The 22573-nt window shown below is 40.5% G+C and overlaps 2 protein-coding genes across 4 annotated transcripts; both read left to right on the top strand.

Moving 5' to 3' along the window:
* Positions 1-469: 469 nt before the first annotated feature.
* On the top strand, positions 470-12147 carry LOC117491722 (cingulin-like protein 1). Of its 3 annotated transcripts, none has more exons than XM_034141814.1 (19): positions 470-563; positions 1973-2938; positions 3012-3106; positions 4084-4147; positions 4272-4367; positions 4453-4601; positions 5412-5553; positions 5662-5874; positions 5957-6163; positions 6277-6381; positions 6735-6887; positions 7106-7276; positions 7574-7726; positions 9190-9279; positions 10202-10285; positions 10884-11008; positions 11267-11375; positions 11460-11623; positions 11729-12147. In XM_034141814.1, the coding sequence occupies exons 2-19, from the start codon at positions 1985-1987 to the stop codon at positions 11805-11807; spliced, it is 3153 nt and encodes a 1050-aa protein (XP_033997705.1). In that variant the 5' UTR covers positions 470-563; positions 1973-1984; the 3' UTR covers positions 11808-12147. The 3 variants fall into 3 exon arrangements, with proteins under 3 accessions (XP_033997705.1, XP_033997703.1, XP_033997702.1); XM_034141812.1 differs by having other exon boundaries at positions 487-563; positions 4084-4138; XM_034141811.1 differs by lacking the exon at positions 470-563 and adding an exon at positions 574-670.
* Positions 12148-12427: 280 nt separating this feature from the next.
* On the top strand, positions 12428-17249 carry LOC117491723 (aquaporin-9-like). Its single transcript, XM_034141815.1, has 6 exons — positions 12428-12529; positions 12740-12866; positions 14090-14227; positions 14360-14478; positions 15447-15664; positions 16565-17249. The coding sequence occupies exons 1-6, from the start codon at positions 12428-12430 to the stop codon at positions 16776-16778; spliced, it is 918 nt and encodes a 305-aa protein (XP_033997706.1). The 3' UTR covers positions 16779-17249.
* Positions 17250-22573: the final 5324 nt, after the last annotated feature.

The following is a 22573-nucleotide window of genomic DNA, read 5'->3' as shown; positions in this document are numbered from 1 at the left end:
TTAAACTTTCTTCTATGAAATGTTACAAAATTACCAAACTCGAGGTCCCCTTATTAGTGGCCAGACCAGACCTTTGTTAGGTACTTTGGTTGTCTGTCATCGCCCATCTCTTCCATCATGGGGGTGGTCCAGTTGTGGATTATTTATGGGCAATTCCAAAACAAAATCAGATAAACACATTTATTCAACTTCATCTCTAGGCCTAATACAAGATGCATCTTTGGGGGCCACCTGCATGATCAGAAAAAGTATGCCTTTAACGGCAGCCTTTTAAGTAGGCCTATTGTTCAATGGAAAATAGAGATATATTTTCCCGGTCCTGTGACAAACTTCAGGAATAATCAAAGATACCAGTAAGATATAGGCTACATGGCGTGCACTGACGATGACATGGAGACATTAACGGGTGGAGTAAATCATAATATCCCATATGGTTTGAGTATCTGACAGAGCAGGCAGTGAACGCCTCTCTGAGCGGGACACAGGGCTCGGGTGGAGGCAGGACAGTCTTCTGGACGGAGAGGGAGGAGGAGGACTCTGTTCAACACCCAGACACTCAGCTGGTAAGTTTTTAGCTCAGATCGATTTCTACCGCATGTGTCCTTAATTTACCAGCCCCGTATTGCTTTTACGACGTCTGTCTTGCAGGGTGTGTCTGCGGGGATCAGTGGTGAGTTTACGGATCATAGTATACTTTTTCAACTTCTTTCTTCAGTGTAAAGTGTTGTGATGTAGCCTACTCTGTGATGTTATAGATAGATGTTATTTAATCTTAGATGCCTGTTTTCAAAGTAACCGAAAACTTTAGACTTGGTTTACTGTGAAGTAAAGTAGCCTGAAACCGGATAAACGCATATCCGCTGCACGTTCAAAGCCTACATGAGATCGATAGAAAGAGTGGACATACACGTAGCCTATGACAAATTACTTTAAAAGAGTAATGGCAAAATCAATAAAAATAAGAAACAATGGACTTGTCGCTTCAATATATTTGAAATAGCCATAGGAACAACTTTTTGGACAAATGTCCTGTTTCTAATGAAGCACACTCTATAAAGGCGTCAAGCTGTAATTAGCTATTATTAATGTTAATTAATAATGTTTCATGGTACAGTTATACTCTGTCAATACATCATTCGGGTAGGTTGTACAAATCCTTTTGGTAAGCTTTTCTTCAATTGACTGTATGTTGTAAAGTAGCCGATGTTATCATTTTGTAGTTGGCGACAAATTGATGTTGGTTTGTTACACTGTCCTTTTGAGAGGTCTTTATTATTAATTTAATAGTAAACTACAAAAACAAAACAGAGGTCATGCCGGAGGAGGATTTACCACAACTTTGTCGCCTAACAGTTGTTCTTGTTAATAGCTTTGAATTCATATATAAAGCGCTTGTAAATCATTTATAAACACTGTTAAAGCAATTATAGAACCACTTTGTAAACGGTGCCTTATTAGAAAATGGTACCATATAATTATTTTCTGAACTAACTTTTTTTTAAACTTAAATAAATGAGCTGTTGTGTTACTGATTAAAGCGATACCCTCAGGATTGTACTCCTGGGTTTTGTCTTCTGCACAACACCTCCTGTGTTCTTGTGTTTCGGCCTCACAGTAACATATTTGTAGACAATCATTTTCCTGAAGTGTCATACCATGAAGTGGGTGACGACACCTCGGGGACCCCAGCCAGTGGTAGTCGTCATGCAGTTGTACAATAGTACTCTGTCATGAGCACACAGAAGGAGCTGTTTTCATTGCAATATCAGCCTCTTGTCTGTGTGTATTTATTCTGTCTTTATATCTGCTGAGTGCAGCTGTGTGAGGAGCTCCCTGGATGTGTGTCATTGTGAGGCCCTGACCCTGCTCCAATGTTGTGTAAACACCAAACATGTTCATCAGTCTCCAATTCCCATGCAGGGTCAGTCTGCTTCAGCTTCATATTTAACAAGCAGGTTTGTTTTTTCCACAGTTCAGAGTCACGATGGATTCTCGCAGGCTGAGTGGCTCTCCGGACGTCAGGATACAGAGGGGCTACACCAAGCAGCAGAGTCCCAGAGGCAGCCAGGATGACTTGTTCGGAGTCAGGGTGCAGATCCAAGGAATTAAAGGTCAACCCTACGTGGTTCTGAACAGTTCTGGCCAGGAGATCCACCGGGACGTCTCTGTCATCACTCACCAGGCGGGGTACAATCCTGGCATGGTGAGGAGGTCTGAGGATGAAAGACGCTCTCCCTCTGAGTCACAGAGGCCTGAATCCTCCTCTGAGTTTCATTATCAGAAACATCCGGAGATTCTGAGACCTTATGACCCCGAGAGTAATAACCTGAACGTAGTTGTACCTTCAGCAGCGTCAGTCGCTCGACCTGCACAGCTGAACACCAGCCCTCTTCCTGAGACTGTGAAGAAACCCCGGATCCCTCTGCCTGCTGAGGGCCCAGTGGGAGACCAGAGTGATGTGACCCCTCCCTCAGGTAGTCAAGTTCCCGCAAGGTCGCCTAACTCAGTGGAGACAGATTCCTTCATATCTGTCGGGAAGCTAATAAGCCGGTTCAACAGCAGCCAGCGGAGAGGAAGAGGCGGCCCGAGGAACCGGTTGGACCCGGAGCAGTGTCGAAGGTCACGCAGCGCGGACAGCGGTAGAACCTCAGAGTCCTCTTCCTCCTCCTCTTCCTCCAGCAGAGCCTCATCTCTGAAAGCTGTCAGGGGTGAGACCCCAGGTGGGGTTTATCCTCCAGGATCAGCCAGGGCTCGACTCCTTGGCGGAGAATCTTCTTTGACGAGGGAGGAGAACAAGAACACCACATTGATTAAAGGACATAATGGAAAAGAGACGATTTCCACACATGCAGCAAAATTACTTCAAAGAGCAGAGAAACCTTCAAGATCCAGATCATGTAGTGACCAGACCGATGCATCTGATGAAAGAGATGCACAGGTAAAGAGATTGGCGCCGAGTCACAGTTTACATTTAAAAAGGTGTATTGATTGGCTGTTTATTCCCTAACCAGGTCACTCCCGATCTTCTGAAAGGACAGCAAGAACTCTCAGTAGACGCACCTGAAGACACAGCCAAACAAATACTCTTCACCTACCTCAAAGACGGGTAAGTACTGCTTAATTAATAATAATACCTTTTTATCATACATGTTATTTATACATTTTACCGTTTTTCAGGGTACTCGGAGACGTAACATGTCAAAATTCATAAAAACAACATTAAAACACATTTTAACTAATATAAAACACAACAATAATTACAGTTCAAATTAATAATTGAAAGGAATAATTTAATGAATAGTTCACATTTTGGGAAGTATTGTAATTTGCTTTCTTGCCAAGGGTTCAATGAGAAGATTGATACCACTCATACATCTGTACCCTCAATATGAAGCTATAGTCAGCAGCAGCTGTTTAGCTTAGCATAAGAGCAATGTGACTTTATGCTTTGAAGATTATAAACTCTAGGTTTTTTTTGGCCCGGGCAGTAACTACCCGGATGTTAGATGTGCTGTTTGACAGATTCTTTTTTAAACCTTTGAACACAGGAAGGTTAGCGGTTTCCTCCCAGTGTCAATCCTTGATGCTAACCTAAGCTTAGCTTAGCTAAATGGCTGTAGCTTTACATTTATAGTACAGATACAATCATCAACAATCTTCATATATAATATTTTCTAATTATATCTTTAACAGCTCAATAAATAAGTTTGCATTTTCAATTTGTATATATTTGAGAGCTGACATTTGTTTTCGTTAACACTGTCTCTTGTAGTCAGATAAGGAGGTGCTGCTACAGCTGTGTGTGCTCAGGCATCAGACAGGAATGCAGAGCATGTACTTGTTTCCCCTGATAAAAGAACTTCTTCTCATACAAAGTTTTTACGATCTATCAGTGGCTTTTTAAAATATGTGCAGAAGTAGAGCTATTGTTTAGAATAACGCTGGGTAGGCGTAGCGTTTCACATTTCCCTTTCACACTAATGAAAGGTCATGTCAATGTTTTCGTTTGGCTGATATATATGTTATCATTACACCCTGTCAGTACAGTTAGGGTGTTTGTAAAGTATTTAACTTTCTCCTCAGGACGACTGATGATGACTCCACCACTGAGAAGAAAGTCATCCTGCTGCTTGAAAAGGTCAACAAGGTCAAGTGGAAGACTGCTGAAAATGTGGAGGAGGAACAGAAAATGTGTCTTGTGATAATAATGTTTTAATGTCTTTGACTGAAATGGACAACCATGTTGGGCTTCTGATTTTTTCCATGTGTAGGATTATGCAGCCGAGGTGAAGTTTTTGCAAGACAAACAGGCAGTGCTGCAGAAAGAAGTGTCTCAATTAAAACAACAACTGGAAACAGAGATTAAGGTGTAGTTCAGACCCATCCTGCTGATTCCCCTCTAAAACACTCATTTCCTATTCCTGTGACTAATGATGTTGTTGTGTTGCGCAGAATGAAAAGACTCTGGCCAAAGCTTGTGAAAAGGCCAGGACAGAGAAAAAGAAATGTCAGGAGGATTTGGCCAAAAGTCAGGAGGAGCTGTGCAGACTCAGCAACCGACTGGCTCAGATGGAGGCCGAACTTCAGTCCACCAAACAGGAGTAAGAACTTGAACAACATTTAAAAGGAAAACTCAAATCTGATGCTAAACTAGTATTGTAACAAAATCTAGTTTCAAGCCACCACATTTCATCCAGCAAAGACTGAAACAGGAAAAAAACTGCTGCTGTTGACTAGCTGTTTTTTTGGCTTCTAGAAGTCACTGTTCCCAGCCATAAAATAGTCCTGGACTTGCAAATAGGCGGGGCTCTAAATGTTCTGGTAGGGGGGTTTTGTTTTTGTTGGATAGAGCCAAACTAGCTGTTCAAACTGTGTATCAAATAGACGTTGATGTTTTTCTCGGATAGAATACCTCAAATGAATACCTCCATGCTTTGTTTCACTTTGCTTAAATAAGCTTCTGCTAATACTTTGAGGCAGGGGTTTTGGAAGTCTGAGACAGTGGGCCTCTTATACAAATCATGGAAAAAGACATCCCTTCCCTTTAGCAACTCCTGGATGTCTATTGGATCATGATGTTATTTGATCCCAAACAACTCAACCATTGCGCCGAGATAGCCTAAATGTGCTGTTTGAAATTAATTCAGAATACACCAGATAAACGCCTCACACTTCACAAACCTCTGCTTTAAGGTCATTCAAGTGAACTGTGTTGTATGATCTGATGAAAGTCATTTGACCGAAAGCGGGGTCAAATACCATTAGGATTAAGTGTGCAGATATCCTCTTTTGTTATCTAGTTCTATCCATCACCTTTCTGAAACTTTAAAGCATGGTACACAGTCTTCCTTTCTTGAACTCAACACATATCTGTAATATATCTCTCTCTCCTGCATATTTGTGGATGTTAGGCTGACTCGCATGAAGGCAGAAAGGGAAAGATCTAAGACGGAGATGAAAGATCTTCAGCAACAGCTCTCTGAGATGCACGATGAGCTGGATCAAGCCAAAAAGGCTGAAGTGATAAATACACAGAAAGAAGTCCTCCTTGAGGTAAGTGAAACCACATGAACGAGATACTCTTCACAAATCAGAAGCAGCTGTAAAGCTCCCTCCCTGGCCTCGAGGTAGTGACCTTTTATTTTGATTGATGTATGTCAGGAAATGGCGCATCTACGTCTGGACTTTCATGAGATACTACAGGTGAAGGAGGAGCAGGAGGAGGTGCTGCACCACAGGGAGAGGGAGCTCATCGCCCTGAAGGGGGCGCTCAAAGAGGAGGTGGAGACTCATGATTCCTACATGGCCGCTTTGAAGGAGGAATATGAAAAGGAGCTTCAAAGGCTGTTCAGGGATTTAGAGCTGGCTCAAGAGGTAACATGCTTCTCCGTCTTTGTCTCTTTTTCCTAAAGCTACAACATGGTTTCATCATTTGTTATTCTGTCCGCTGTCACAGAGCAGTGCTATGCTGGGTCAAAAGAAGGCTGAAGTAGAGGAGGAGAGAGGATCAGCTCAGGTGCAGCTGAAGGAGACGAGCCAGGACAGAGATCAGCTGAGAGGAAAGGTGCAAGAGCTGACCAACAAGCTGGATCAGCTGAGTCAGGATATCCAGGAGTCCAAAAACACAGAGCGGCTGCTGGAGCAGAGAGTGAAGCAGCTGGAGGTGGAACATTTAAATAGACGCAAGCAAAAATATCCTTTTATTGACATTTAACTTACTGATGTGATCTAATCATCCATTTTCTATGTACGTCCCGATGTTTTGGTGTTCTGCAGAGGGAAAAGCAGCAGGTTGAGGAAGCACTAAGAGATGTGAGGAGGAACGAGGAGGAGATGTGTCAGTCTAACCAGTCGCTGCTCACTCGCTTGGAGGACGTGCAGGTAAAGCATGGTGGCATTGTGGTGACCTACATCTTTGACTGTAACTATTACAAATACTACCTGTTTGAACTGTTTTGTATTGCATAGTAGGTGGACGTTGTGCTCTTTCAAGCTTGTGTGAAAGTTGTATGTGTCTGTTGTGTGTGTAACAATGGCTATGCCGTCCTCTTGGCCAAGTCACTCTTAAAAAATATATCTTCAACTTCTAGCCTGGTTGCATGGATGCATACCATGGGGCTGCATGTTTGCCGCATGCCATTCTTGTCACATGTTTCCTGCCTCTCTACACCGGGAACTGCCTGTTTAGCCATGCTTTGAAACTGATCTGTTTTCCTTTGGGTTTTTTTCCTCAGGGTAAGTTGACCAAACTTAATCATGACCACAGGGACCTGAAGGAGAAGCTCAAGGAGGAGAGGAGACAAATAGAGGAGCTGTGGAAAACCAAAACTGAGCTGGAAGATGAGAGGACGCTGCAGGACAGGAACATGGAGCAACTGCAGAGGAAGGTGAGAGGTGGACCAGGAATGTTTATTGGGCCCTATGACAATATTATTATTATTTTGGAGCCAACACACACCTGAAACTCTTGTTGTCTTAACCCTGAAGCCACATGGGATCAGCAGAAAAATCTGGTATTTCTTGTGCTTGGGTTAGATGTAGCAAGCCATATGGCCATAAAACGTAAACACGTCCACTTATCTCACAGTTTAAGCTCTTTGTTTAGATGAACATCATTATGGAGGAGTGCGAGACGTCTACAGATGTTCTTCAGAGCCAGGTCGATGAGGCCAGAGAGAAGAATCAGAGGGAGTTGGACGATCTGCGGAGACAGCTGCAGGAAAAGGGAGCAGAGTTGGAGAAGTCCCGACAAGCAGCCAAAAAACTTCAGGAAGAGGTGTGGTACTCATTGTCTCTCTGATTCATCAACATGCAAGTTCAACTGTTCAACTGAGTCACAACTAAAATAAAGTGTGAAGGAGTCATTTCCCTTTGTTGAACTATTTTGCTTCTTATCATGTGTTAATGGATCGTATTTTTCTTTCATTTTCTTTGGGGGAAAAACAAAAGCAGTCTCGGATGTGTTACCAGATTTCTGTACGTCTTCATTTCTGTTCGAGTGACTGTTTGACCCCATAGCAGGCGGTGCGTTTGACCTTATCTTGCATTGTGTGTTGCTCTGCTATGTGCTCAGCTGCTTCCTCTGGAGGAGGATCTGCGGCGCTGTCACAGGGAGCAGCAGGAGGCCCAGCTGAGGGGCCGGCAGCTGGAGCAGAGGGCGGAGGAGCTGGAGGAGAGGAACGCTGCCACGCTGGGAGAGCGGGAGCGCCAGGTCAAACTCATGGAGGTAACGTCCCAGCATTTAGTAATGTGCTCCCATAATGTCTGGGGACAATCATAGATACTAGATATCCTGACTTTAGCTTCTAGTAAGAGTCAAACTCCATTAACGCAGTGCCCCTTCAAGTGCCATCAGAAGATAAACATGCTTCCAAATAATACATGTATTTATTCTAAACTGCATTTCCGTAAAACTGAACATTTCGTAATTTTTTCAATGGGTGAAAGAGAAAGAAAAAGAGAAATAATTCGGACATACATACATACTCTTGCTTTCCTCATTTTTCCTTTATTATTAGGTGTATTTTGTGCAGATCATTGTAAATAAGCGCTTGCAAAATGTATGATGTGCCTCTTATGTGGTGCAGTCAGGTTTCTGAAAAAAGGCACTATGAAATAAAGTATCCCTGCGATCATCATCGTTTAGTCACGCTCATAACACAAGTTGAGTCATACAGTGTTTAGATGAAAACAGCAATTTTCCCTGACATAATAATAATACACGTATTGTTATGTTTACTAAAAAGCGTTCTAAACTAGTGATCATCTGGAGTTTTTCATTTAAACTCTCATTACAGCCGAACGTCCCACCATGATTCAGTTTATCACATCGTTTGAAGTATTTATCAGATTTTTTATTAGGATCCCCATTAGCACTAGCATGAGCGTAGGCTACTCTTCCTGGGGTTCTCACGCACAAAGGCAAACATACATAAAACAAAACAAAAAAACACAGCTGATCATTTCATGCAATTCACAATTCAATGTGAAAATGTCATAAAATATCATAAAATGTTGACCATCATTAAGCCACTAATACAAAATATTGTACATGGCAACAGACACAGTTCAAGGATACTTTATGATACAGAGATGATTTTTTTGGCAAACTTTTGAAATGTTCAGGTGCCAGTATTTGCCCTCACTTGTTCCTGTGAACTATAAGGGTGCTGCCATAGCAACAACTTCTCACAGCTCAGCACTGTTTGTCTTGCTGATGACAAAACATCCCACAGTGACAGCAGTGATCACTGTTGACACTGCGTATCAACCGAGGAAGCTCCTGTTTACTGTACAAAGTTATCAAACCTGTCTGGGTGTTCTCAGGAATCTTCTTTACTCTGTCCCCCTCTTACAGTGTCAAACACTCCCGTCCAATCAGCACTGAACTGTGTTTAATTCCATAGATTTCCTCATTTATTATTCGTCTTTTTACCTTTTTGTTTCCTTTTTATTTATTGACTTGGTTTGTCCATACATGTACTTCGCTTAAAACACAACAATAATTCATTTACAGGCAGTATAAGGAAAACAAAACAGATACATTCCTTTTTATATTCCTTTAATCAGAAACTAGTCTTTTTTTATGTGAATGAAAGACAGAAAGCAGACTACAACTAACTACAAACTCAAGGGATAGATTTATCTTGATGGTGGTTTGACATATTATGTTTGTTTCCTTCCTCTCAGGGACGTATCAGCCAGTTAGAAGAAGATCTCAATGATGAGCGCTGCAGTGCTGACCGCCTGATGGAACGACTCGACAAAACCAAAGAGCAGGCAGGTTCACTCCCATTACCTTTCTTATACACAAAGATCGTATTATGCGTTCGCTAAAATTCATAAAGTTCCCCAACTGTGAAGAGACAACATTATTGCCCAGTCTTCTGTTTGAACGCACAGCCCTGCAACTGGTTTTAAACATAAACAAATGAAGGACTGAGTATTCAGGTTTCCACTCCTTAAGCTCTGTTACTTGACAATCACTTTTTTAACATCCATAACATGACTGAAATGCAACAAATTGATATATGTTTGTTCATCTCTTATGTCTCCATAAGAGCCTCACATCCTCAGTGCGCCTGTTAAGTAGGCCACCATTCATGGGAGCGGGGCAGTGCAGACTAATTGACACAAAACAAAGTGCAAAGGAAAAAAACAGCAAACTATTGTGAGCAGCTTTCACACTCCCTGCACCGGGCCTCTGGATGTTATTAGAGAGGAGAGAGCTTTAGATCTGACGTGGCTGCTCAGACTAGACAGCATTTCCTCTCATTCTAGGAATTAAGAGAAAAAACATTTCATTTAACCTGAAAGTGACCTTTCTTGTTAATATGGTACTGTCGTGTTTTCAGTCAATACTGAAGGAAGTACATATAACATGCAAGCCTATACTTAACTCTATGTTTAGATATTGGCATAAATAATGTATTAGTGGTTTATTGACCACATGCTTTACCCTTCCTTCCCTACTTATTATTTATATATTATGAGGGAAGCCCAATGGTGAAAAGATCCATAAGATCCTTTACTTATTCAATACAATAAAACAATTGATAAATACTTAATTCAAGGTAAGGGCAAATGTTTTTGAGAATCAGAATGTGGAAGTACAGCTATCTCAACATTATACTTAAGTACAGTTACTGTACTTAGTTACTTTCCATCAGTGCTGAATGGGTGTGTTTCCTCTCGCTGACAGATGGATCAGATGAGGGCCGAGCTGATGCAGGAGAGAGCCGTCAGACAGGACCTGGAGTGTGACAAGCTGAGCCTGGAGAGACAGGTACTGACCTTTGACCTCACACAACGCCTCCACAACAAACCACCGTTGAATTTATTATCACATGACTATAATTCCACACAAAGGCTGCTTAATTTAGTCACATCTCAATATCTGGCATCAGACGTGCAGCAGGGATAAACCTACGCCATCACCCTCTGCTGACGTCCACATGTCAGTGTAAAGTTACTTAAAGGACAGGTTTTCCCATTAACAAACACTCTCTGTTTACATTACGTGTTACCAAATCGCATTACATTGAGCTCCAACAAAAATGTTGAAAGCATTTCCTTTCCTCATAAACATTTGCAAAGCCAATTGTTTTGAAATTGTTAAACCTGCATTGTTTTCATCCATGCTTGCAGTTTCCTCCTTTCCTGCTTTTTCTATGGTACAATCTGCACTTCTTGTAGGATAGTGGAAGGATGTGTAATCATTGGCTGGACTGTGAATTGCACCCTCCTCCTGCTTGTGTGCATGCATGTGTGTCCTCCTGTGTCTCTACAATGCTCCATGGCACTACTAGGTGTCACAAGCGCCCCAGGGTACGCTTTAATTTAGCCTAGTTTATGATTTTTTTCTGTTTCACTTCCTGTCTCAGAATAAAGACCTGAAGAGCAGAGTGACTCATCTGGAGGGATCACAGAGGACCAACCAGGATTCACTCGTCTCCAAACTTAACAGCCGCATCCAGGAACTTGAGGAAAGGTTGCAAGGAGAAGAGAGGTAAGGATTAAGTAATGACCTTATAGCTCTTGACATAAATACATGTGTACAGAGTTTGTAAGTCACAGCACCCGATAACACTTTGATTAATGGCTCCATCAGATACTTTATGGTAGCCGTAGAGCAGAAAACTCTCACATATCACTTTCCCTGTGGTTGTGAGGGGGAGAGTATCTCTGGTCTGAAACACACTAGGAAGGTGTTGAGTTACAGGAAGCTTCAGCAGTGATGTGATCTCTTGGTGCTTTTTGCTCTCAGAGACAACAACAGCCTGCAACAAGCAAACCGTAAGCTGGAGCGCAAGGTGAAGGAGATGAAGATGCAGACGGACGAGGAGCACATCAACCTGCAGAGCCAGAGAGACCAGGTACACAACGGCAGAGAAATAACTCAAAGTTGTTAAGTAGTCAGGATCTGTGGACTGTACTTGTGACTCATTATCTCATTTCAGCTGACTCAGAGACTGAAGACGGCGAAGAGGCAGATGGATGAAGCGGAGGAGGAGATCGAGCGTCTGGAGCACTCTAAGAAGAAGCTGCAGAGGGAAGTGGACGAGCACATCGAGGCCAACGAGCAACTTCACGGTCAACTGGGCTCGCTGCGGAACGAGATGAGGTGACCACTCACCTCCTGCCACTGAGTTTCTGTCTAAGATACAGTGTTTATTAAATCATGTTGTTCTATAACTATTTCTGTCATTTTATGTGTTTGCATTTACAGGCGCAAGAGGAAATCGCCTCCTGTCAGTAAGGCCGGGGAAGACAACGGGAACGACCTGGAAGACTTGGGATCTGATTGACTGATTAAAAGCTAAATAACAATTTCTGGACTTTCAGAAATGTTGGACTTTCTTTGAAGAATCGTTGATATCATAACATTATTCCATTAACAAACTCAGGTGTGATTTCATAATGTTTGCAGTTGTTAAAGTGAGAGACCTTGCCAAGGTTGACCTCTTGTGGCAAAATGTATAACTGCAATATCTGACAGACTGAGGTTTTACAATGCAAAAAAGCTTATTTACGTGTACTCAATTTGATTAATCTTTTCTCTAATTTATTCATTTTTGTTGTGTGTTATTGTAATATGATGCAAACTGCAAACTTAAACCAATGAATAAATGTCTGTGTTTTACGAACTCATGTGTTTACAACTCCAGTAACTTTTAAAAGCTGTATGTTTGTCTTGTGATGACACACACAATTAAAGAAAATGAGTTTTGAAGATGCATTTTATGGAGATGCAACACAAATTCTAGTTTGTGTGTTGACGAGGCTGATAAGAGGAGTGTGATGGTCCCAAATGGATCAATGGTGTGTGCTGAATGGCTGCTGTCGGCCAGAGGTGGAGATCTGACAGCTCCAGAGGTTCACACTGCTCGACATCTGGTAGTTGTAACGGGGATTGGCACAGGGACACATGGAGAAAAAACAGAAGAAAAGCATGAGGCAACGCTGTGCTCTCAAACATGGAATATTCAAGGAATTCCTGGCAGAATTCCTGGGGACATTTGTCTTGGTTGTAAGTATCATTTTATTTACAACATTTTGTTTTTCTCATGTTAGAAATCTAAATATTGTCAAAAGTGCAAAAATGGTTTGCTTTATAAGTTGTGTCAAGTCTGAGAAGTTGTTTATATGCTTTCTTCAGTATAGTTTAGAACTCCAGACTGCAGAAATCTCCTTGTTCTTTATGATGTTAGTGACAGTCTGTTCTCCTCTTCCTCGTCAGTTGTTCGGCTGTGGCTCAGTCGCTCAGACCGTCCTCAGTCGAAACACCCTGGGCGAGCCTCTCACCGTCCACATCGGCTTCTCCGTGGGCCTGATGATGGCGGCGTACGTGGCCGGTGGAGTGTCAGGTAAGGTGGTTTAATGTGGCTGTAGGAACCTCTGCACCTAATTGTTTATTTCCAATCAAGTACAACTTATTAAACAACATCCACCACACGTGCAATAGATTTTTTTTTTTAAATGCATGTGCAAGAGAAATAAATAAATAACTGTTAATGGATTTTCTTGAGTCAAGACTATTATTGGCATCCTGTTTATTGGCATCCTGTCAAATTTACTGGAAAATAATATCAGCTTTAATTATATTGTTAATTTGTTGTTTGCACATTCAGCTTATTTGCTGCATTTAATCTACTGTTTAGCGCCGCAGACTGCATTAAAATAATTCATAGTTATTACAAAAACGACCTGTGCCAGAACCTACAAATAACCATACACAGCTCGCCTGTAATGAAAACACTGTTACTCATGAGGCTTGCAGTCTGTAATGATATAACGTTATGGCTTCCTGTCCAGCCATGTGCCACCTCTACGACTCCAGTGTCAGCAGGAACGTGCCAGCTCTGCGCAGATCCAATGAATGTGCACTGACCATTGATTTGTTAGTGCGAGTGCACAGCCTCTCCGGGGTCATACATAACCCTGGGCACTGAATGTCCTGCAAACTGCATCGATCACAGGCTCCGTTCACCAGACTCAGCCCGAACGACCCCGCTCGCCTCATCTGAGCTGCAGCTACTTCCAATTTATAATAACAATAATAATAATACAAGGTATTTATATAGCACTGTTCCTGGTGCTCAGAGACGTTTTACAAGTAAATAAAGGAAATAATGACAAATAAATAAAAAAGTCCTGGACTAAGTTAAAAGGGAGTTAAAGAGGCAAGGGGGTAGAAGATTAAAATTTGAGAGCAAGAGTGAATAGGTGAGTTTTGAGGGCTTTTTCACATTAACACAATAAAATTAAATTCATGCAGACAAATCACTGACAGGCAACATTTTAAAATGTAAAATCTGTCAGGATGGGAGCACAGCCTGAAATAAAAAAGGAACTGAGTAATACTCCCTTTTGTTTTCTACTTTGAATTTTAAATAAGTGATCCATTATTCGGCCTCTTTGCTCGTGAACAATACATACATAACAAAACCCTGCACCGCCCAGGGGGGCCGCTCCCCTTCTGCTGCCCCTCGTAAATGTGACAGCCTCACTAATGATGGAGAGGGTATCATGCCAGACGACCCCCACCCGCTGCATCCCTCTCTCACCCTCTGCTTTGTCTTGCTCCCAGGGGGCCATGTGAACCCTGCTGTTTCCCTGGCCATGGTGATTCTGGGCAAACTGAAGATCTGGAAGTTCCCCTTCTACGTCCTTGCTCAGTTTCTTGGTGCTTTTGCTGGAGCTGCTGCAGTCTTTGGATTATACTATGGTGAATACAGCTCAACTTTATTCCTTTAACATGAATATTACACCATACCACTTTGTATGAGTAAAAAGCGTCATCAATGTGAGATATAAGTGTATTCCTTTGCACAACTAATGTCTGATTATCCCCTCACAGATGCTTTCATGGACTTCACCAGTGGGATTCTGTCAGTCACAGGAATCAATGCAACAGGCCACATTTTTGCTTCCTACCCTGCGAGACACCTGACGGTCCTCGGCGGCTTCATCGATCAGGTGAGATCTGGTCACCGTGACGTCAGTGGCAACATTGACGTCCGCTCTGTTGTGCATTAAGGCTCAAATTCAGGCTCTAATTCAACAAAGTCTGGCCAGTGTAGCCAATGCAAAATTGATTGCCCCCTTTAATCAGAGAACACCCCCTCTTTTGCTTCAGTTTTGGGGCTAATTACCCATTTCCTGCCATTTCCTGCCATTTCCTGGCCTTATCTGGAAGGTCAATTATTTACTTAACACCATTAGTGTGTGAAGCGATCCACAGATAACACATCTAACAGCTCAAAACTGATGAAAACCCATCAGGTGAACCACTGAGATAAGTCTTATCAGTGTGATTGTGCAGAGCGATCATATTAGTATTAACTTTTGAAAATCAGTTGTGCTGTAAAGGTTGTGCTAACTAAATATAAATATTAGTTAAAACCATATTTTATTCAACCATCAAGATTAAATGATTAATATTACAGAGGGAATCATGTGCTAAACACATTTTATTATTTATTTATTTAATCGTTTATTTGAACCGGGACAGTGCACATCAATGAACATTTTAAACAAAATAATGCTTTCAAATGTAAATGAGCCGGATTTTAGCTTTGAGCTAATTTCCATCCGTAGGCCCGTCACATACAACATTTATGAACATAACATTTATATACATGGCAAACAGAAATGTGGCAAATGTGATAACAGTGTTCCCAATACAGCCTAAAACTTATACACATTATCTCTACAAATATTATTTAAAACCAACACAATTGTTATGAAATATATGATATGTTAACAAAGACATTCACGCATTTTTCTACCAAGAGTTCTCAAAAAACAGTAGTAGGAATAGGAGAAGGCAAAACACTTCAACTAAAGTAACAAAGAAACAGAATTACATAAAATACTACTTCTGTTTTTATCCCTGACCTGCCTAATTTCCAGTTGACCAAACGAGTGCCATTCCTCTCCTGCAGGTGGTGGGGACGGGCATGCTGGTGCTGTGTATTTTGGCTATCATTGACGACGGGAACATCGGAGCTCCTAAAGGCGTGGAGCCGCTGGCCATCGGTCTGATCATCATGGCCATCGGTGTGTCCATGGGGCTGAACTGTGGGTACCCCCTGAACCCCGCCAGAGACCTGGGCCCCCGGCTCTTCACAGCCGTAGCAGGATGGGGGATGGAGGTCTTCAGGTAACTGTGTACAGACCCTAAGAGCCTTATGTTAGTTAGAGTGGCAATTGTATTTGTGTAGCTAATTTCATTACACTTTTAAAGACAACATCTGAAAATATACACATGAATAGAACATTGGTAGCATCACTGCATACATATGAGACCACAGTAATATACAAGCAAACACACAGCCACTCAACAAAAGTAATTATAAATGGAAACCCCTTCACATAACAAAAACATGCACGCACACATACATTTTTCATGTTATTTTGTATGCCTTTATTTTAAAACGTATTACATTTATGAATTAAGGAAAAGCCATATGAGATAATTCTTTAAAAGAAAAAAAGTATAAATAAGAAATATAAAAAAATTGTATAAAATATGTTACATCTCTAGGGAACACCTATCATTTTATAAACCCACATATTTATATTAACTAAATAGTTTTTGAGTAAGCATATAGACTATATAGACTAAATAGTATGCATGATGTCTATAATGGCATTTTGTGAATTGCTCTTTTTGAGAGAGATAAGTTTTTTGCTGTAATATGATGTTTATCTGTTTGTATTGTTGGTTTGGTTGTCAAACTTAACCAGGATGTAATTTGTATATAGGTGTAATAAGTAAGTTATGTTTTTTAAAGAAATAGATTTGAACTTAATTTAGCCCAAAATTACATTTGAGAGTTTGTTACAGGAGACAGTTAATAATTGTATATCTATCGTTTATGAGCTGTCACCCTGTCTACTGATGAACATGCGAGCTGCTGACACGAAGCACGGTGTTACATAACGTCACATGCGCTTGACAGGAAGTCGATGGTTGTGAATGATCCGGTGTGGCCCCTGACCTGCAGTGGCCTCTGACTGCCACAGATTTATTTAACTTTTTTTCCTTTTCCCACCGCAGCACCGGAAACCACTGGTGGTGGATCCCTGTGGTGGGGCCCATGGTGGGGGGGGTGGTCGCCGCCGTCGTCTACTATGCGTTCATCGAGCTGCACCACCCCCGCGCCGAGCCCGAGCCGACCCACGAGGTGGAGGAGGAAGAGGAGGAAGAGGAGGAAGAGGATGATGAGGGGAACAGCATCAAGGACAAATATGAGATGATCACCATGAGCTAAAAACAAAAAGACTTTCAGGACTTTCTGGTCAAATTAATCTGCACTCAGCGTCCATCTGTACGGAGGTTTCCTCTGTGTCCACACCAAATACTGGACTGTCTCCTCTGAAATATAACTTTTTATGTTTTATGTTTCATAAGCACATAGATCTCAGTCCTGTGGGCTTCACATTGTTAACATACACATGTTGTAAATACTGTATTATAGATATTAGACCCTTTATTTGGATAAACTATACATCTGATACTGAACTAGTAGATGTATATCCCTGTCAATCTCCTTTTAGTTTTGCTCCCTGTTTACACCAGTGGTTGTGTTGTTATTCTCTGTATATCTACTTTTGTTTTCTGTTGTTCTAACTTATTATTGTTTTCTTCTTTTGCAAACCAAGAGGAATCCTCCCTTCTATGCTTTCTTAATTATTGTGTTTTGATCTGTGTTGTTTTGTCTACATTAAAGTTTCGACAAATATCAATTTCATAACAGATATTTCACTTCAGGGATCACTGAAAACTGCAGTAAAGCTGACAATTTGTTTATGTAATTCCCATCTCAGCATTTACACCATTACCTTGTCAAACGTCCCTTAGATTGTTATGTCGGCTTGTGTCATAAAGGGAGAGAGGACAGTAACGGCAGGCATGAATCTGTGCAGGAAACCTCACCAGCAGTACATTTATTAGTCTATTAGTGTAAACACCTTCAACTATTATTGGACCCACACGAGAGATGGATCATTTGTTTTTAGTTATGATTGCAGAGGATGATTACACCTCTCAGTGTCAGCCCAGTGCATTATGCCTTTATTAGTATTGCCTGTATTAGCTGATAACTCCAGTTAATGTCCTTGTACATATTAAAGAGGATTTGAGTCACAGTGAGATGTCTGTTTTGAAGTCGAACTCTAGGCGGTACCTCTGATTTTGAAGTTATATAAGGAATGCGGATACATATAACACATTATAAATCTTCCTGTCATCCACAAAAAAAGCATCTAAATCTAAAAAGCACATATTTGCTTGTACAACTTTCCAACTGGAGCATGAATAAGATGTCTTCCCACCTTAAAACAGAGAATGTGAGGTCCTTTAAAAAGGTCCTAGTATGCTTGTTGGGGTTTTCCCTTTCCTGGAGTATGTTATATAATTTGTTCTGCATGTAAATGGTCTGCAAAGGCTAAAATCCCTGTGTTTGCCCCAGAGGGAGTTTCTCTCCCCCCCGCGCCTGAAATGCCTCTATTGGACTCCTTTGTGTTCTTATGTAACACAGTGACATCACTATGTACCACTAACGCTTCTATTGCTTCAACACATTGTATGTGATAGGCCAGCTAACCAATCAGAGAAGACTGGGCTCTGATTTCAGACAGAGGGTGAAAAGAGAGAAAAATAAATAGCTTTTTGAACATTAAAGCATGTACACATCTTACTGTAAAGCCACAAAATACAAATATGAAACTGAAAATTAGCATGGTAGGGCCCCTTTAAATCAAAGAATTTGAAACAACTACTAAGTGTCACAATTATTATAGTGCACAGTGAAAGCCAAGTGAAGTAACGCACAGTGAAACATGAATTAAGTGGAGGAACAGAAGTATTCACAGAAAAATGTACTTAAAGTATCACAAGTAGAAGTATTTACTTAGCAGTCCATGTGTTGTTTTATTAACATAGTGGATTATTATTGCAGATGCACTGTCCACGTATCTTTAAGTTCTACAGCTGTTTATTTAAATCTTTATATTTTAGAGGCTTGTCATGTGTTCTTTGTATTAAATCATAATAATAGAAAGTGTTATATAAAATGGAGCTAAACCACAACATGTATCTCTTAAATGGAGTTGAGATTGATAGCGGCACAAGATCGAAATACACAAGTAGACTAGAAGGGCCTCAAAATTGCACTTAGGCAGTACTTGATCAAATTAATTTAAGGAATTAGCGAGCTGCACGACGCGTTTAGCCTGAGGGTCAAAGTAGAAATCTCATTATTGTCCATGTCGTGTATACATTGCACGATTGTATACATGGAGCACATCTCTCATCTCACACCTTACCAAGGGTTTGGATGATGTGGGATGCTGATTCTGCCGCTGTAAAAAGTACTGTGAGAAAATCCCACAGAGTCTGCTGAGAACTGGGTCTGTTAAATAGCATTTTCTTGTCTTTGTGAAATCATATGAACACACCAAATAAGTTCAGCCCAAGGAATTCCGTTTCTAGCTAATGTTACCTTAAATGACCTCAAGTACGATTTATAATGTGTTGTTCTGTGAACTTGCCTTCACTCTGTTGCCTGTATTAACTATACATTTAATGTACTTCTGAGATTGTTTTTATACAACTTTATACTTGCAATTATTCCACTTTTTAATCCATTACAAAACATCTGGAAATGAACAAGTATACCTAAAACTATTTCTCAATTGTTACTAAAAGTAAATACATCAATGGACACATAATTATTGGTTAAATTATAATTTGTTAAATATCTGTGCTTTGAGAATCTAGTGAGCATTATGTGAGGCTGGACACTGAACTGGTAGTTATATTGTATGATGGTGTGTTCAGGGTCAGCTGAGTGTTGAAGCGAGTGTCACTCAGTTCAGTGCGGGTGACGCCCCTGGGTGCCTGTTTTTACAATGATGCTTTGTCACTGCAAGGAGAGACAAAAGGTGCTGCTCGCTCCTCTGTGTGTGGCGTCAGCTCCTCGCACCGAGCTGAAACTCTAACAGCAGAAACACAGAGCAGTCCCATTGTCCTCTCTGCAGGGTCATTGTTTAAAGGCACACAGGGACATCAGCTTGGAGAGGTAAGAGAAAATGGAATGGTGCATCAGTTTAAAGGTCACCGATTATGCAAAATCCATTTTCTATGTCTTTTATACATAAACATGCGTCCCCTCTGAGATTCGCTCACTTTTTGTCCTGATCCATTTATACAAAAACCAGTCTGAAAATGAGCTGATCAGATTTTGGCCACTTTATGTCATAACGATGTTTTGGCTTGTGTAACCATTAGCCAATAACCAACCAAGGTAACCCCCCCCCCCACCTTATCACCTGAATCTCCTCCTAGAGCACCATTGTGTTCTTTTTAACCAAATATCTCTCAGAGGGGCGTGGGGAGTGGCTCCTTATTTTCATCTGAAGTAACAGACAGAGAATCAGCACTTTTGAAACAGGGCTGAAACAGAGAGGATTATGGGATGCTGCAATGATCTGTTTGGTATTTCGAGCCAAACACTTCAGAGACATGTTTTGTATATATCTGAGTTTGTAGATATTGCAATACAACTCACCGCCTGCATTATCTAGAAAATATTGAACGTCAACTTGTTGTGGTTGACACAGCTGAGGATCCGCATTGAAAATCAATGGCTGGCCACTTTCCACTGCATGTGCAAATGCGTGCTCCCAGGATCGGACATACACTTTCCAATGCAGTGAACGTCATCACTCCCGGAAAAGCCGTCAATAAGTTTAATCAGCCTTTGGTCCCTTGAAAGGCGCTATACAAATTTAACCTATTATTATTATTCAAAAGTGCAACAGTATTGAGAGGGCTAGATTATAAGGCAAACATTATTCATCAGATACTAAATTGAAAGATAAAAGGGAAGAAGGGGTCTTATCCTCAAATCGCTTCTTTAAACCTCAGACTTCTTTATAATGCAAGAAGTATAATGACAAAATCCAATATGAGGATGATCCATCCCGCCTTTGGCCTGCTTTTAATTGATATATTCATATCTTAAACTGCACTGTAACTTTTATTCATGAATTTGTTCTTTTAATGTTTATTTCATTATCTTTGCTTTTTAATGACAGTTTTTAAATGCCATTTTCTTAATGTTTTTCATTTTGGTAAAGCACTTTGAATTACCTTGTGTTGAAAGGTGCTATATAAATAAACTTGCCTTGCCTTTAATAACAAGTTGCAGGTCAATATTATGTAATTGAAATTCAATATAACTCATGATATATCCCTTTGTATGGTCAATCTAAGGATCAAAAAAGAAACGTGTAATCCAAATCCTCGTTGGTCACACGGAAAACTTTATGAACAAAACAGGAGGATGTTATAAATCTGACCCTTGGTTTTATAAACATTTGATGCATTTTTTCTATTTATTTTGAGAAAACATTGTCAGCTAGAATCATTCATACATTATGTTACAAAAACAAGTTGAATGTACAATAGTAAAGGTTGCAGACTTTGCGTTTTAGATCACAAGCACAATCTGAAACAACTCCACTGAAATCACCACGAGATTCAGATGACATTTATAACTGAACGAAAACAAAAAAAAACTGATTTCCATTTGTAAAATCTGTGCCATTTTAAACTCCTCTGAATTAATCCTCAGCATATACTACAAATTAAAATAGAAAAACAGAGCACACATTACGGACAGTAAACAGGGGTCTATTTTATTTTTGAACGAGTCTTTTAATTAATGCATTTCAAGTACTCCAAAAATTACATCTCTTTGCACAATACAATTTGAAATTTTTTTTTAGTAAAAATGTTCAAAGTGAACAAAAAATTCCGATACTGTATAAAACACAGTGAACATTAAAATCAGACAGTAGTATTACTTTTTAATCGTGTTCTTTCGGCCTACATCACCTACAACATTTCAACTCAATTTGGACATTTTCAGTGCACGTTTATCTAAAAACTTTACCAAGACTACGAAATTAAAAAGAAAGTAAATTTACAGGCATTATTCTTCTGCTCTTCTACCCAAACCATGCCACAGGAGAACAAAGACAGAAATGAGAATGTAACATTTACTCCATCACCCTGAATTGTTTTTACCACTGATGATGGTGGAGAAAAGCAAACTCCAGTTCAATTAGCACATATAAGAACATAAATAACTTAGAGAGGAAAGTTTGTCACATATGAACATCTTTGAACAACTTACTCTGGAATTAGAATACAAAAAATCAAACTGATGTATCAAAATGTAATTTTTCCATTTTCAAATGAAATGCACATTTTCGAAGTACTGTACAAGTTTACATGTAGATGAAATTTAAAAAGAGCTCCACTTTGTACAGACATGAGACGTTATAGCGACCGCAGACCTGCCTAGTTCATCTGCCGCGTCAAACCGTGAGACACGTTATTAATATGTCCCCTCCAGAGCACATGTGTGAATGTTACAACCATCAGGACAGTGTTGCAAGATATTAGTTGTGATTAGTATTGCATGCAATTCAAAATTATACTGCTAGGGTAAAATAAAGTCAGAGCAATAAATGTCCTTTGCCACACATATTATGCAAAATATGTCTATAGCTAACCTTTCACCCACTCGCCACATCCTATTTGGTGGGAGAAATGTTTTATCGGCAAGTAAAACATGACATTTTGCACAAAATATCAAATATTTTTTGCTTAGTATAATCATGTTGTCATTTGCCCCTCATGCTGTGCCGCACTAAGGTTGGATGGAAACACCTGAGGTCTGAAAGTCCAACAACAACCCATCACCTCTCCTTCTTGCTTTCCATTTTCACTGGCTCCTGAAAACGGTGTTTTTACAAAACCTGTGCACAAAAGATCAGCTGTTTAAAGTTTTATAGCACACTGATGTAAATGGAGGCCGGCACTCATGAGCTCTTAAGGGGATTCAGTCCGTAATGAAATCTGAGCGGGAGTAAACTGCAGGTGAGTTTAAATAAGAAATAAAAAGCAGCAGCTTGCCTCTTGTGAAACTAGTGACCACACTGAGGAGATGTGTGAGTAGTGCGACAAAACTGCTGCGTTACACGGCGCCTTCCA

The sequence above is a fragment of the Trematomus bernacchii genome, unplaced genomic scaffold, assembly GCF_902827165.1.
Source record: "Trematomus bernacchii unplaced genomic scaffold, fTreBer1.1, whole genome shotgun sequence".
Classification (NCBI taxonomy): Eukaryota; Metazoa; Chordata; class Actinopteri; order Perciformes; family Nototheniidae; genus Trematomus; species Trematomus bernacchii.
This window is presented reverse-complemented; position numbering and strand designations above follow the sequence as displayed.